Source organism: Rhinolophus ferrumequinum, chromosome 20 (assembly GCF_004115265.2).
Source record: "Rhinolophus ferrumequinum isolate MPI-CBG mRhiFer1 chromosome 20, mRhiFer1_v1.p, whole genome shotgun sequence".
In the NCBI taxonomy this organism is placed as follows: domain Eukaryota; kingdom Metazoa; phylum Chordata; class Mammalia; order Chiroptera; family Rhinolophidae; genus Rhinolophus; species Rhinolophus ferrumequinum.
Window position 1 is genome coordinate 48,964,972 of NC_046303.1, and position 15,082 is coordinate 48,980,053.

Below are 15,082 nucleotides of genomic sequence, written 5' to 3' on the forward strand. Positions count from 1 at the left end.
TTATCTGATGCTGAATTAACTGTCTTTCTGTCAACACAGAAATAACCAAATTTGAATTGACTCTTTAAATCCTGAATGAATTCTGTGTCCTAGTATATGATTAGAGTACAAATTCTGTTTAATATAAGAAGTCCTTTAATCATCTTCATAGTTCTTCAGCCCATGAATGCTTTAAATAAAAATCATTAAATCTTGTATTACCTAGGAAAAGGAAAAGGAAAAGTAGACAAGAGTTCACCTTCCAGTCATTCAGGTTTCTCCACTAATAGCTGTCTGTCCATTGCCAGATTGTGCCAAGCCTGACATATCCAGCCATTGAGAATTAGGAATTTTTCAATTGTCGGTGACACAAACCAATTTCACAGTCCTCAGTAAGGAATTTGTAACTCCAAGGATTAGGCATAGCTGCTCTAAAGTTGTTTTTTGGCTTCATTCTCAGTCATGCTCTGGTAAGTGTGGCCGTAGGTGGCTCTAGGCCTGCGTGGCTCATCAGCAGTCTTCCAAGGACAATGCCTGTTCCCTGAGAGTTTCAGCAGAAATACCAAGGTGGCTTCTCACATGTCCATCCCTGAACAATCACTAGCTGTGGCTATCCCCAGTCCCCTATTAGTGGACATTTAGGCTCTTTTAATCTTTTGCTAATATCCACAACATTTTTTCCTATAGGGCAGAAAGAACAATACTAATTCTACCTAAAATACCTCTGTAAAAATGACATTTTAATTCTCTTAACTCTTACATCTGCTAGGTTTATTCCGACTTTCCTTCTGCGTCTAGAAAAAATGAGGAGTACTTAAGGAAGTATGGTAGCCACCAGGGAAATGCAAATCGAAACCACAATGACATACCACTTCATACAAACCAGGATAGCTATAATAAAAACGACATAACAGTTATCACAGATGTGGAGAATTTTGAATCCTCACCACGGTTGATGGGAAAATAAGATGGTGCAGTTGCTGTGGAAAGTAGTCTGGCAGTTCCTCAAATGGTTAAACATAGTTACCATATGATCCAGCAATTCCACTCCTAGGTATATACCCTAAGAGAAGTGAAAATGTCCATACAAACACTTATACACAACAACCCATATAATGGAATATTGTTTGGTAACAAAAAATGAAGTGCAAATACATGTTACAACATGAATGAACCTTGAAAACATACTAAGTGAAAGAAGCTAGTCACAAAGAATGATTCCATTTATATGAAATGTCCAGAATATGCAAACCCGTAGAGACAGAAATTAGTTTAGTGATTGCCTGGGGTTGGGGAGAGTGGGGAGGGGATGGGGGATGAGGGCTGAGTGTGGAGTTTCTTTTGCGGGTAATGAAAAAGTTCTAAAATTGACTGGTGAGAGATGCACAACTTGGAATATAATAAAAGCCACTGAACTGTATACACGAGTGAATTGTATATGAGTGTATTTCAAGCTGTTAAAATAGTATCTTAATAAACGTGTTAACATATTTTTCTTTCAGTTCTTTCTACAACTTCAGCAGGCAGCACTGGAGGTCTTTGCAGAGAATAACACTCTCAGTAAATTGCAGCTGGGACAACTAGCGTCTATGGAGAGCTCTGTGTTTGATGATATGATTAACCTGTTAGAGCGCTTAAAGCATGACATGTTGACGCGTCAAGTAGACCATGTTTTTAGAGAAGTTAAAGATGCTGCAAAATTGTACAGAAAAGAAAGGTAAGTCCTCTGTATTTTCTTATAAGTCAACTCCAGTTTGGTAAAAGTTAAAAGAGGATATATGCAGTCAGATTTCCAAGGTGTCTGTATAACACAGTTTGGCCTTTTACACTCCAAAGTTTTAACTTTTTCTGATGGAAATCTTTCTAAAATATATTCATTCTTAATCAGAATAAACTGATCATCATTTAACCTTCAGATGTGTCTGGAAATAGAGAGACCTGGTGTTTGATGTGGGTTGAATGGCCTAGCCTGTCACCCATTTTACGAAATAAGGTGCTCCTGCGGCCCTCTGCGTGCTGGCACCGTCCACTTTATTCTCCTGCTGTAACTCTCCATGGACATCTCTGTTACTTCCACCAGGCTGAGCTCCTTGACGGCAGGCAGTGTCTTTTTGTCCTAGCACAAACTGTCACACAGTTTGGAAGTGTTACTATAAGTCCCTGTTTTGCTGAAACTTAGAGCATAAAATTAGCTCATATCTTAAATGCTAATACATTTTACATTTAACTTTTATAATTATTTCAGTAAGTCATTAAAATTGGGGGATTTAAAAAAAATTAATCTGTCATCTTCATTAAATACAGAGTATTTAATTGAGAGCTAAAGTATGATTATAAGTATGTTTATTTTCTGAGATTTTCTAACGTTGGTCGGTACACGTTTTCTTACCCCAAACGCCCCAGGACAGTGCACTCCCCCAAATTTAAAATGATTGGCTAATCTTTAAAAATACAAAGCAATGACAAATTTTATGGTAAAAATGAATGTGCTGCAGGCGGTGCTCTTTGTTTTCCCAGGTGGCTGTCCCTGCCATCTCAGTCTGCGCAGGCCGTCATGTCCCTCTCTAGCTCAGCTTGCCCCTTCCTGCTTACGTTGCGAGACCGATTACTGCAGTTGGAGCAGCAGCTTTGCTTCTCCTTATTTAAAATTTTTTGGCAAATGCTTGTAGAGAAGCTGGATATATACATCTACCAAGAAGTAAGTAAGAGTAGACTGTATTTTGGGGCTGTGATGATAAAGGCAGCTGTTACATGAACTATTCTCTGTTTCAGATCATTCTCGCGAATCACTTCAACGAGGGAGGAGCTGCCCAGTTGCAGTTTGATATGACGCGGAACCTTTTCCCCTTGTTCTCCCGCTATTGCAAGAGACCAGAAAATTATTTTAAACAGTACGCTCAGTATTTAACAATTGATTTTTTTTTTTTTTTACCATTTAAAAAAAAACTTTTAAATTTATTTTAAGTGTGTTTTTCCAGGACCCATCAGCTCTAAATCAAGTAGTTGTTTCAATCCAGTTGTGGAGAGCACAGCTCAGTGGCCCATGCGGGGATCTAACCGGCAACCTTGTTAAGAGCACCGCGCTCTAACCAACTGAGCTAACTGGCTGCCCCAAAATTGATTTTGATGTATTGATCATTAGAGGAGGTTAATTCCTTTTTAACAACTTTAGGGGTCCAGTGCTGTTAAATATATATAGCATCAATTAACAATTTTAAATATTGTATACCAAAATAAGATGTGACCCATGACCCCAAAAACTTTACCAGAACTGGGTATAAATTAATGTTGGGCTTTATTTTTTAGCATTTAGTTTAATGCTCCTATTTGCTTATTACTGAGGAAATAAATAGAAAATGAAAGCAGGTACAGCTTTGCCATATTCAATAAACATAAGAAAGTATAAATGTGTAGTACCTAAGTATTTTTAGACATTGTTGATGTAAAATTTAAATTATGTAGGTATTTTTGAGATGATAAAGTATTCCTTTTAAATTTATAAAATGAAAGGTTATTTTTGCTTATTTCAGTAAGGTACCTATTTTCTTTTATTCAGTATTTTACCTTTCTACTGCTTTCATTTCATCCCTTAATTTTCTCTTCTCATATCCTAATCTACCTAAAGTCTTATTTACATTTAGTAGAATGTTAGTTTCAAGTATTATTAGGTTGGTGCAAAAGTAATTGCGGTTTTTGTAATTGTTTTTAACCTTTTAAACCGCAATTACTTTTGCACCAACCTAATATATTTTGGGAAGTAATGGATACATATTGAAAAGTTGATCCTATGACCTTAGAGTAATCTAATGAAATATAAACTGTACACATACATAGTCCTAACATGGTAAAAGAACCAAGTAATAAATCCATACATAATTTTTATATAGGGCATATGGGCTAGCAGTGGAGGGAAGATGTTTATTTGCTCAAAATGAAATTGCTATAGGATAATATGAATGATAAAGATAATGGAGATCTCATTGCCCTCCTGTTTTATTTTTTAAACAGTGTGAAAGAAGCCTGCATTGTTCTGAATCTGAACATTGGTTCTGCCCTACTTCTGAAAGATGTCCTACTGACTGTTTCAGGGCAGCCTCCGGCCTCAGCAGCATTAAATGAAATTGGAATTTACAAACTGGCTCAACAAGATGTTGAGATTCTGCTTAATTTGAGGACAAACTGGCCTAACACTGCTTAATTTGAGGACAAAAAAATGCATCTTTGTTTTCATTTTGGAATGGTTTTTTTTTTGAACAAAGAGGAAGCCAATTGGATTAAGTTATATGTTGAAGTTCCAAATTAATGAAACTGGACAACTGAAAACTTTATAGAATCATTTATTATCTTGGACTTACGGTGTGTTATTAAAATGCTGACCATATTTCCTTAGTCCTTTTGTACCTAAGAAAACAAAAACAGAAAACTCAGAAGCCATGAAAACTCAAGAGTAATTCCATTTACAAATACAAATGCTGAATGTATCTATTGAATAAAATACAAGAGCACAGATAATAAATTATAACCAACTTTCAATTTCCTTTGTTAATTAAGGGAGAATATTGTGGTTAATGAAACACAGAAAATAAATTTTTAAAAAATCACTTTAGAATGCATGTTTATAACTGAAGTTCCTGTATCTAGTTTGGAAATTCACTGTATTTCCCATAAGAAAACACACTATGAGATAGTGACTAAAATAGGGCTGCTCTCATTTTCCACAAATGTCCTTCCATTTAAAATTTCCTAGTTGCATTCCACGTGACAGTGTGTAACATTTGCTTTTGGATGAAACATTTCAGGCCACAGCACTGTGCTGCAGTCTTCCCTGGGGAAGGGAATAGAATGAAACATTTTTTGTTTAATATTTATGTAACTGATGATGAGATGGGAATCTTAAACTTTCTTTTCTAACTTTTCCTTGGCCTTGGACTATGTTAATGATTTCTTGATTAATAAATCCTCAGTGAGTAAAACTTTTAAACAAATTGAGTTAGATTAACTAGTCTTTTCTATAACTATCAAATTTTATTTCAGTGGTCCTCTGTATTTATTGTTAACTATTTTGTAGAGTTTGTCTATAAATTATTAAAGACTGATGATTCTGTAGCCCTACAAAAATGTTTATTGCAGTACTTTTTTTTTCTGATTTAGCATTTAGTCAGTACTTTTCTTGCTGTAATACTTCAAATCTAAAATTGTCAGTCTGGCATGCAACCTGTACTATTGTTAAACATTTACTTTGTGATAATTTTGAGGAAATATTTGGAGAGAAATTCTATTACTCTACATTTTATACAGAGATTTTCCAACTGGTATATTGAGCTCAAAGCTTTTCTGTTAGTTCTGGGGGGGGCGGTTTTCTACCTCATTCTCTGAGAACTGCTGAGGTTTCCCATTGAGAAAAGAATGAAGCTGCCTCTGGAACTTCCTGATTCCAGTATCTTCTTCGTCCCCCTCCCCCCAGGCATAGGGACTTGTACTGTCAGCCCTTCTTGTCCTCACTTTCTACTCAGCTGAAAGTTTCAAGGAAATGAAATGTTTCTATCAAAAGGTAGGAACCTCTGTCTTATTTTCTTTTTTATTTTTTTAAGGAGGGCGCAGCTCACAGTGGCCCAGGTGCGGATCGAACCAGCAACCTTGGTGTTCTTGGCACCACGCTCTAACCAACTGAGCTAACTGGCCGCCCCGGAACCACTGTCCTAAACTGTATTAATTGTTCTTCAAAATCATGCCATATTACTCATTAGAAAATGAACTTACACTTCCTGCTTGAATTTATCCAAAGTTATTCCATGTCCATCATCTTTTAAAACTTCATCTGCAGTACACAGACCTAGGGTATTTAGGGCTGTAAAAGTCAGAAAGAGAAGAAAGGAAAATGTACAAAATGAGAATTATTTTCAGCTAGAGGAAGTTGTGGAATGACTATGAACTATTACCTCAATTTGTATCAGACACCAACCTTCTTTATACTGCACAAAAGATATGGTGCCTTTATTCGAGGAGTCCATCATCTCAAACATAGCCACAATGTTAGACTGGTCCATCAAGAAAGGAAAAGCCACGCCTGTTATTTTGGCAAGTCTCAGTCGTTCCAATAGAGATACTAAATACTCTCTTGGCTTATCTGTAAAAGAATAGTTCCAATTCTTTCTGATATGCAGTTAAAATATGTGACAAATGGACACAGTCATTTAACAGTTATTAAATACCTATTCTAGACACCAGGGATATGGGCCTTGCTTCTGGAAAAGGCAAAACATTGAAAACTTAATTATATATGAGTAATCTGTGCTCTACCCCAGATGACTGAATAAAAAAGTCCAGAGACTGGACCTGTACATTTTTTTAAAAAGCTCTCTTCAGGTGAGAGGTTTTCAACTCTAATTTGCAGACAGAGTTGAAAACCAACAAAATTGGAATGGCATGATTCACGAAAGAAGGTGGCCAGTTAAAAGAAAGGATAAAAAAATAAAAACAGAGACTCTTAGATTAATACAGTCTTCCAATTAGGAAGCACAAATGTTCATTTCTAACAAAAGCAGTACATGTATTTTGGATAAATACCGTGTTTCCCCGAAAATAAGACCTAGCCGGACAATCAACTCTAATGTGTCTTTTGGAGCAAAAATTAATACAAGACCCTGTCTTATTTTACTATAAGACCAGGTATAATATAATATAATATAATATAATATAATATAATATAATAATATTAGACTGGGTCTTATAGTAATTTTTGCTCCAAAAGATGCATTAGAGCTGATGGTCTGGCTAGGTCTTATTTTCGGGGAAACACGGTAAGCTATCTTTAAGCAATGTGCAAAATTAAAAAATTAAGACCAGTCCACTTTCCAGAAATAATGCAGGTCAAGGTGGAGTAGAGCAGCTCAGATGACAAAAGCCACACCTACTGCTCCACCATTTTATTTCAATCCTAGGCTTGACATATATACATACACATATGTGCACACATGTATGTAATTATGTAGATAGTTCTTTTTAAAAATTTGTTGTCATTGAGAATTTCATACATACCGTGTTTCCCCAAAAATAAGACCTAACTGGAAAATAAGCCCTGGCATGATTTTTCAGGATGACATCCCTTAAACATAAGTGCTAATGTGTATTTTGAAGCAAACCTTAATATAAGACCTGGTCTTATTTTCAGGAAAATATGGTATATAAAAGTAGAAAAGTATAATGAACTCATCACCAACTTCAACTGTTAGAATTTGTGGCCAGTCTTATTTCACCATGATCTCATTTGGTTCCCCTCTTCCTGCATTATATTGAGGTAAATCCCAGCAATCCTATTTCATTAATAAATATTTGAGTATATCTCTAACAGATAAGGACTTTTTTTTAAATTGAGATACTAATATAATTAACACGTTTACTTGATACATTTATATATTGCAATATGATTGCCATTGTAGCATTAGCTAACACTTTTATCACTTCAAATTATCATTTCCTTTTTTGTGGTGGGAATAATTAAGATCTGGTCTCTTACTAAGTTTGATATTTATAATATGGTACTGTTGTCTCTAATCATCATACTGTGTATTAGATCTCCAGTACTTATTTATCTACCATTTGCAAGTTTGTACCCTTAAATAACATCTCCTATTCCCCCACCTCCTACCATCCACCTCCTACTATTCTGTCCTCGTTTTTTTAACAGGTGTGACTTTTTTAGATTCCACATACAAGTGACATCGTGCAGTATATGTTTCTCTGTCTGACATATCTTACTTAGCATAATGTCCTCAGGATCCATCATATTGTTGTATATGGCAAGATTTCCTTCTTCCTCATGGCTGAATAACATTCAATTCTATTTTTATACCACTTTTTTTTATACCATGTTTTCTTTATCTATTCATCCATTGACAGACAGGCTGTTTCCATTACTTGGCTATTGTGAATAATGCTGCGATGAACACAGGAGTGCACATCTCTTCAATATCCTGTTTTCATTTCCTTTGGATAAATGCCCGGAAGTGAGATTGCTGGCTCATATAGTTCTATTTAATTTTTGGAGGAACCCCCATACTGTTTTCTACAGTGGATGCACCAATTTATATTTCCACCAACAGTGCAAAAGGGTTCCCTTTCCCCCACATCCTTGACAGCACTTGTCCCTTTTTGTGTGTGTGCGTGCGCGCGTTTGTTTTTAAGGGGGGGGGGGCGCAGCTCACAGTGGCCCATGTGGGGATCGAACCGGCAACCTTGGTGTTATTAGCACTGTGGTCCAACCAACCGAGCCAACCGATCACCCTCGCTTGTCTTTTTGATAATAGCCATTCTAATAGGTGTAAGGTGATATTGTGGTTTTGATTTGCATTTCCCTAATGATTAGTGATGGTAAGCATCTTTTCATGTACCTGCTGGCATTTGGATATCTTCTTTGGAAAAATGTCTGTTTAGTTCCTCTGTCCATTTTTTATTTGGATTGTTTGCAATTTTGTTGTTGTTATTGAGTTGTATGAGTTTTTTTTTTTTAATATTTTTTGGGTATTAACCCCTTATCTGATATATGGTTTGCAAATATTTTTTCCCATTCTGTACGTTGCCTTTTAATTTTGTTGATTGTTTTTTTTTGTGGTGCAGGAGCTTTTAGTTTGATGTAGTCCCACTTGTTGATTTTTGCTTTTGTTGTTTGTGCTTTTGCTGTCATATCCAAAAAATCATTGTCAAGACCAGTGTCAAGGAGCTTCTTCCCTATGTTTTCTTCTAGGAGTCATAAGTATCAGGTTTTAAGTCTTTGATGCATTTGGTTAATTTTGGGGAGGGGTCCAAACTCATTTTTCTGTTTGTGGTTCTTTAGTTTTCCTAACACCATTTATTGAACAGGGGACTCCTTTTTCACATGACTACAATACCATTATCACAATACCATTCATACTTCTAAAATAATTCGTAATATCCTCAAATAGCCAGGCAGTATTCAAATTTCCTGTTGTCTAAATTTCATGACATGTGAACACTTTGTGATAGATTATATTTTTAAATCTTAGTGCCCTTTCCTATAGATTTTGATAGACTGTAGCAACAAATAGGTTACTAAAGGCAATACATCATGTATGTAGCATTCTGTTGGTTCTCCCCGAACTATACATCAAATTCAGAAAGAGAAAAAAGGCCAAGTTTGAATTTCAACTCACTACATTTCTTTTCTTTCTTTTTTTTTTTAAGATTTTATTGGGAAAGGGGAACAGGACTTTATTGGGGAACAGTGTGTACTTCCAGGACTTTCTTTTTTTTCCCAAGTCAAGTTGTTGTCCTTTCAATCTTAGTTGTGGAGGGTGCCGTTCAGGAGTTGAAGCCCACTGGCCCATGTGGGAATCGAACCAGCAGCCGTTGAAGTTAGGAGCATAGAGCTCCAACCACTTGAGCCACTGGCCCGGCTCCTCCCTACATTTCTTTTAAGGCAATAAGTAGGAACTTGGTGTGTTACTTTGATGGTTTATTACTGTATATCCTTTAGACTACATGAGATGCTATGTTTATGTTTGGAGTCTATAATTTATACTCCACCAGCCTCTAAAAATGTCTTGAAAACACAACAGAAATATATATATAATAAAGATACAAACTTTTTAAAAAAATTTATTGGGGTGACGATCATTAGTAAAATTACATAGGTTTCAGGTGTACAATTCTGTATTACATCATCTATAAATCCCATTGTGTGTTCACCACCCAGAGTCAGTTCTCCTTCCATCACCATATATTTGATCCCGCTTACCCTCATCTCCCACTCCCCACCCCCCTTACCCTTTGGTAACCACTAAACTATTGTCTGTGTCTATGAGTTTTTGTTTCTCATTTGTTTGTATTGTTCTTTTGTTGTTTTTGGTTTATATACCACATATCAGTGAAATCTTATGGTTCTCTGCTTTTTCTGTCTGACTTAATTCACTTAGCATTTTACTCTCAAGATTCATTCATGTTGTCACAAATGTTCCTATATCATCTTTTCTTACCGCTGAATAGTATTCCATTGTAAGATACAAACTTTTTAAAACATGAAGGGGAGATCCAAATGTTACTAAGTACCTAAGTTATGTAAATGTCTGCTGACAATGACAGTCAGTTCTTTGAGGGAAACAAACCTCAAATTCCACATCTTAATAACAATAGATAATATTTACTGAGCCCTTACTGTGTGCCTGGCACTGTGCTAAGCATTTCCTCTGGATTACTTCATTTACTCCTCACAACAGTCACTTGCCCAAGACCACACGGCTAGTACGAATCCAGGCAACATGTTTCTAAAGCCCGTAGATTTTACCTCACTCTACCAAATCAAATATGGGAAGCATCTGCAAACCCCACATCTGGTCAGTCATGGCAGTCTCTAGGGAGTCTTTCTCCTCAAGAGCTCTCAAATTTATCTTACCTACCACTTCCCGCAGCAGTAGCTCTCATTTGGGTTACAACTGCCTCGTTAAAAAAACAAAAAAGCAAAAACCACACTCATTTTATCAAAGTCATCCCCTAAAAATTTATACTCCCTCTTTTCATAGCACAGAATTATCCCTGGGAAGTAGCTGTCCAGCCAAGGGCTATGTTTCCCCAAACACCATAGGTGAGATCAGGTTTTCCTACCAAATGATTTCAGATTATGTCAGGTTTTGCTGTTAAATGAGTATGAAAATCTGCTGGTTTTCAGAATTTTGGAATCAAGGAGGTGGGATTGTGGACCTGTTCCCTCAACAGTAATAATCCAACAAAGCTGCCTAGTCTTATTTTCCATAACACCCTTGCAATCCAAGGTTTTCAAACTGGGATACATGTCATAATGCCAGGGGCTTTATGATTTACGATAGTGTTTCTTCCTGAGAATTAATTATACTCTGGCAAGTAAGATGAAACATTTACATGAAGAAATGGATATATCTGTAGAAGAAGAAAACTATACATTTTTAGGCTAAAACAAATGACTTAAAAGAAACTTGCTATGCAGCACGTGGCTAAGATCTCAGACACTAAAGGTACAAGTCCCCTTTCTTCTGCCATCAGGACTCGGGCAGGAAACTTGGAGCAGCACTGAATATGTACTCTGATGCCAGCCAAACCCTTCCTTAGCTTTCTCACCTGCTTATCTTAGCTCAGTGTTTCTTCACCTGTGGTTTCCCCTCCTCTACTTTGGAGTTTGTGGAGCTGCTTCAAGGAGTTCACATTGTTACAGGTGGTAACAGCATCTCAATTTTTTCCATTGATAATTATTTAAATAATTTATGTGATGGGGATTATGTTATTAATGTGTGACTAAGAGAATTTGTCTTCATCTGCTTCGATTGTCTCCCCTCCCACCATGCCTTCTACACGAGAATTCTATTTTTGCCAGACGAGTTCAAAGATTTTTGTGTTGAAGGAAAGAATCTTCTATACATTAAATTGACTGTCATAATGAAGAGCTTGAGAGAAAAAGAGCAGGAAGAGAGCAGCAAACAGAAAAAGTATACAAATTTAAAAAGACCACAAAGTACGTGGCACAATGAATTAGGGGGAATAAAAACAAAACAAAATCCAAAAACAAAACCCACTTCAAGGCATACAAACATTTAGAACACCAGGGATAAGATAAAAAGACAATCCTAAAAACTTCTATAAAGAAAAAACATGCCTCATACATTTATCAAAAATCTGATGATATCAATATCATAACGTCCAGCAACGCTAGACCGTTAGAAGACAAGGCCGTAAGCCCTCAAAGTTCTGAGGACACATTTTCCAACCCCGAATTGTACCCACCCTAGTAATCATCATGCTTGAGTATAGGAAAAGCCATTTTCACACACGTGAGCTCTCAAAATATTTACGGCTCGAAGCACACTTTTCAGACATCCCCCACGCCTTCATTCACCAGTCCATCAGGGCCGCCCCCTGCTGGTCCTTCCCATACTGCATGAGGGAGCAGCGCAGGTGGCGCAGGATGGCATGGGACTGGTAGTACAGGGTGAGGTCTCCGTCCTGGAATTTGGGGAGCTGCCCGTGCAGACAGGCGGTCTTGAGAGGGCCCTGCAGCCAGGTCTCCTTGGTCCTCACCTCTTCCTTCCAGCTCTGGCGGTGGTCAGCCAGCAACATGCGCATGGCCTCGCAGCGCTCTCTTTGCTGTCACATAGTACTAAGGTTGGACCCAGGAGCCAGGCTGCGGGACCCAGTAGCCCCTCCCCCACTCATACGAGCCCTCCACCTACCTGAGTCCCGCCGCACCTATGTAGCTAGTGGCAGGCACAAAGAGGCCGTTCAACAAATACTTGTTTAATTGAAGGCCACAGAGCTAATTGGCAGCAGAAAGGCTCAAGTAGCAGAAAAGGAGGAGACTGTGCGCGTGAAGGTGGAGGTGGGGTATCTGGATGCGGGAGCCACTGGGGCGCGGGCGTGGAGGGATGGCCGTACCGGGAATTTCTGAAGAACAGTTCCGTGTGGGGAGGCAGGTGGGACAGAAAGCCAAGTGGTAGCCAAGCCCCTTACCTGGCTGGAAAAAGAGCAGATTGCTAGTGAGATAGTTCAGCAACTCCATAATCCGATGTTTTTCCAAGTAATCCCTGGCTTCCTGCTCCCTGCTGCTTGTCGCCATCGCTTCGCGTTGGGCCGTTGCTAAGCGACCAGGCAGTGGCGCCGCTGTTTGGCCCTGCCCCTTCCGTCGGCGTGGTCACGTGACGCGCGCGCGCGCGTCTCTGTCTCTCTCTCTCTCCCCCCCCCTCCCCGCCCCGTGACCTGGGCACCGTGTTGTACACTTCACGGCGGCGGCCGGCCTAGGGGGTGTGGGCGGGCATACGCGGAGGCCTGAGGGAGACAGGTGCGGAGCCCCTTGTGGGCGGACGGCCACGTTCCCCATCCGAGCTGAGGGCTGGGCCTGATTGTCTTTTCGTGTTTCTGTCTCTAGCACTTATCTCAGTACTTGTTGATCCAATGAATGAGACCTCACGTGCTAATAACACAGGATGAACTAATAATTGAAGGAACTTGTGTAATTCTGGAGAGTCCTTTGGTGTGACAGTCTGCAGCTCAGCGCTGGCAGTGGGGCAGAAAGGCAGCCTGTTTTCTCTACCAGATTGTGCGTCCCTGATAGGGGGTACAGTGAAGCTCAAACATCAAAGCCTAAATTATGTGCAACCCACCCTCCAAATCATAACCACCTAAATGCCTGACGCTTCAGGTTTGACCAAAAATGTGTGATCACGTAGGAAAGTGACTGGCTCAATACAGCAGAGGCCAGACAATGGCAGGGGGACTAAAACGGAGACGGACCCCCGCAGAGAAGATAAAGCAGAAGAGGAGAACCTGAGTCGTACGGTAGCAAACAGGGGGCTAGTCACAGTGTCCTTTGGCCCCAAGCCAGCATGGCCTGGGAAAAGCAAAGCAAACAATGTAAGGAACGTTCCTTAATGGAGGGAGAGAAGACTGTTGATGCGCTGGACAGTGATTTCTGCGCAGTGCTCTAAACTCAAGACATTCGGTCTTCTTGGAACACCATTTACTCACTCTCCAGCAGTTACGCAGTCCCTGAATAAATAGCTCTGCTGTTTGAACTTCAAAAGACACTGAAATTGCAACACTCTAATTTGATCAGGCGGAGGAGAGCACATTGGACCCTGCTGACGTCTTACCTAGTTGCTGATTGTTTAGTACTTCCAACTACTTTGGGAGCCTTTGTCTGCTCAACACTCCCTTTCCCGACATACCTCAGGCAGCTATAACCCCAAATCTCCAGTTCCTCTCGAAATCATGCTGTGTCCAGATGCCATCTAGTGGAGTCAGCTATTCTCTGCCAAGGCCATCTCTTAAGCCAATTTGGGCTTCATTAATAATCGTCAGGAACATCATCATCCTAAAACAACTTCCATTTTCTTCCACTCCTTGTCCTCCATCTCCTTATTATTACTAATCCTTTGAGTGTTTTGGGAGAGTAACCAGGTGGAAGGCATTAATGCGGTAGTTCTCAGTCAGGACTGCACATGAGAACCACCGGGGGTCCTTTGAAAAGTCCTGCGGCTTGGGCCCCATTCCAGGTCCATGAAATTGAATCTCTTGGGATGGGGCCTGACTATTGGTAGTTTTATTGTTGTTTGGAACAGCTTTACTGAGGTATGATTAACACTTAATAAAGTGTACTCTTTAATGTATACGCTTTGATAAGTTTTGATGTATGTATATATCCATGAAATCATCTCTGCATTCAAGATGAGGAATTTATCACGTGTAAAAGATCCCCTGTGTCCCTTTCTAGTTCCTTCCTCACGCCCCTCCTTAACCTGGCCCTCCCACCCACACTACAGCCAGGCAAACAACTCACCTGCTATCTGTAATTATAGATTAGTTTACATTTTCTAGAATTTAATGTGAATGGAACCATATAGCAGTGGTTTTCTTTGTTTGTTTTTTTTTTGGTCTGGTGTGTTTCACTCAATAATTATTTGTTTGAGATTCATCCATATTGTTGCATGTATCAATATTTCATTCCTCTTTTTGCTGAATAAGATTCCATGGTACGGATAGACTACAATTTGTTTATCCATTCACCCATTGATGGACATTTGGGTTGTTTTCAGTTTGGAGATTTTGCAAATACAGCTGCATTTTTGTACAGATCTTTGTGTGGACATACGATTTCATTTCATTTGGGAAAATACCTAGAAGGGGGATGACTGGATCCCATGGTAGGTGTATGTTTATGTTTTTAAGAAACTGATAAACTGTTTTCCAAAATGGTTGCACCATTTTACATTTCCGAAGTGGTAGTTATTAAGGGCTTCACAGGCGGTTCTAGTGGACAGCGGGACTGAGATCTTGCATTATGACAAGCTGTGAGGGCTGAGCTGAGTATCTGGGAAATGTTGAGCGGAAGTCCCAGGAGTGTAGGAGCCCCCAGCTTGTGCTTGGTATTACAGTACCACAGTGCATCTCAACCCAGGACACACACAGGAATTTTAAAAATACAGTGTCTTCCCCTTCAGCCACCAGAGAGTCTGATATAATTGCTCTGGAGGCAGGGGTGTAGGGTAGGGGGCTGTGGGGACAGAGCCCCAGAGAGCAGTTTCCAGGCTCTCGGCCTCACATGGAGGGGTGCTGGCTCAGGTAGTAG

At 39.3% G+C, this 15,082-nt stretch overlaps 2 protein-coding genes across 9 annotated transcripts in view; one reads left to right on the forward strand and one right to left on the reverse strand.

The window, feature by feature from the left end:
- RINT1 (RAD50 interactor 1) overlaps positions 1-4,584 on the forward strand; it is a 27,616-nt gene extending 23,032 nt beyond the window's left edge. For 3 of the 4 annotated variants that reach the window (XM_033088631.1, XM_033088633.1, XM_033088632.1), the window contains 4 exons: positions 1,482-1,696; positions 2,497-2,677; positions 2,752-2,870; positions 3,988-4,584. In XM_033088631.1, coding sequence (XP_032944522.1) covers positions 1,482-1,696; positions 2,497-2,677; positions 2,752-2,870; positions 3,988-4,177 — 705 coding nt within the window. In that variant the 3' untranslated portion in view covers positions 4,178-4,584. The remainder of the gene's footprint in view (positions 1-1,481; positions 1,697-2,496; positions 2,678-2,751; positions 2,871-3,987) is intronic. The other variant, XR_004421163.1, reaches the window with a different exon arrangement.
- Positions 1-12,592, reverse strand: part of EFCAB10 (EF-hand calcium binding domain 10) — a 23,205-nt gene extending 10,613 nt beyond the window's left edge. The window contains exons 1-5 of one of the 5 annotated variants that reach the window (XM_033088636.1): positions 12,469-12,592; positions 5,942-6,106; positions 5,740-5,827; positions 4,335-4,380; positions 1,714-2,105 (exon numbers count right to left, since the gene is read on the reverse strand). In XM_033088636.1, coding sequence (XP_032944527.1) covers positions 4,344-4,380; positions 5,740-5,827; positions 5,942-6,106; positions 12,469-12,574 — 396 coding nt within the window. In that variant the 5' untranslated portion in view covers positions 12,575-12,592 and the 3' untranslated portion in view covers positions 1,714-2,105; positions 4,335-4,343. Of the gene's footprint in view, positions 1-1,713; positions 2,106-4,300; positions 4,381-4,680; positions 4,805-5,739; positions 5,828-5,941; positions 6,107-12,468 lie in introns of those variants that run through there. The other 4 variants (XM_033088638.1, XM_033088639.1, XM_033088637.1 and 1 more) reach the window with 4 other exon arrangements.
- Positions 12,593-15,082: the final 2,490 nt, after the last annotated feature.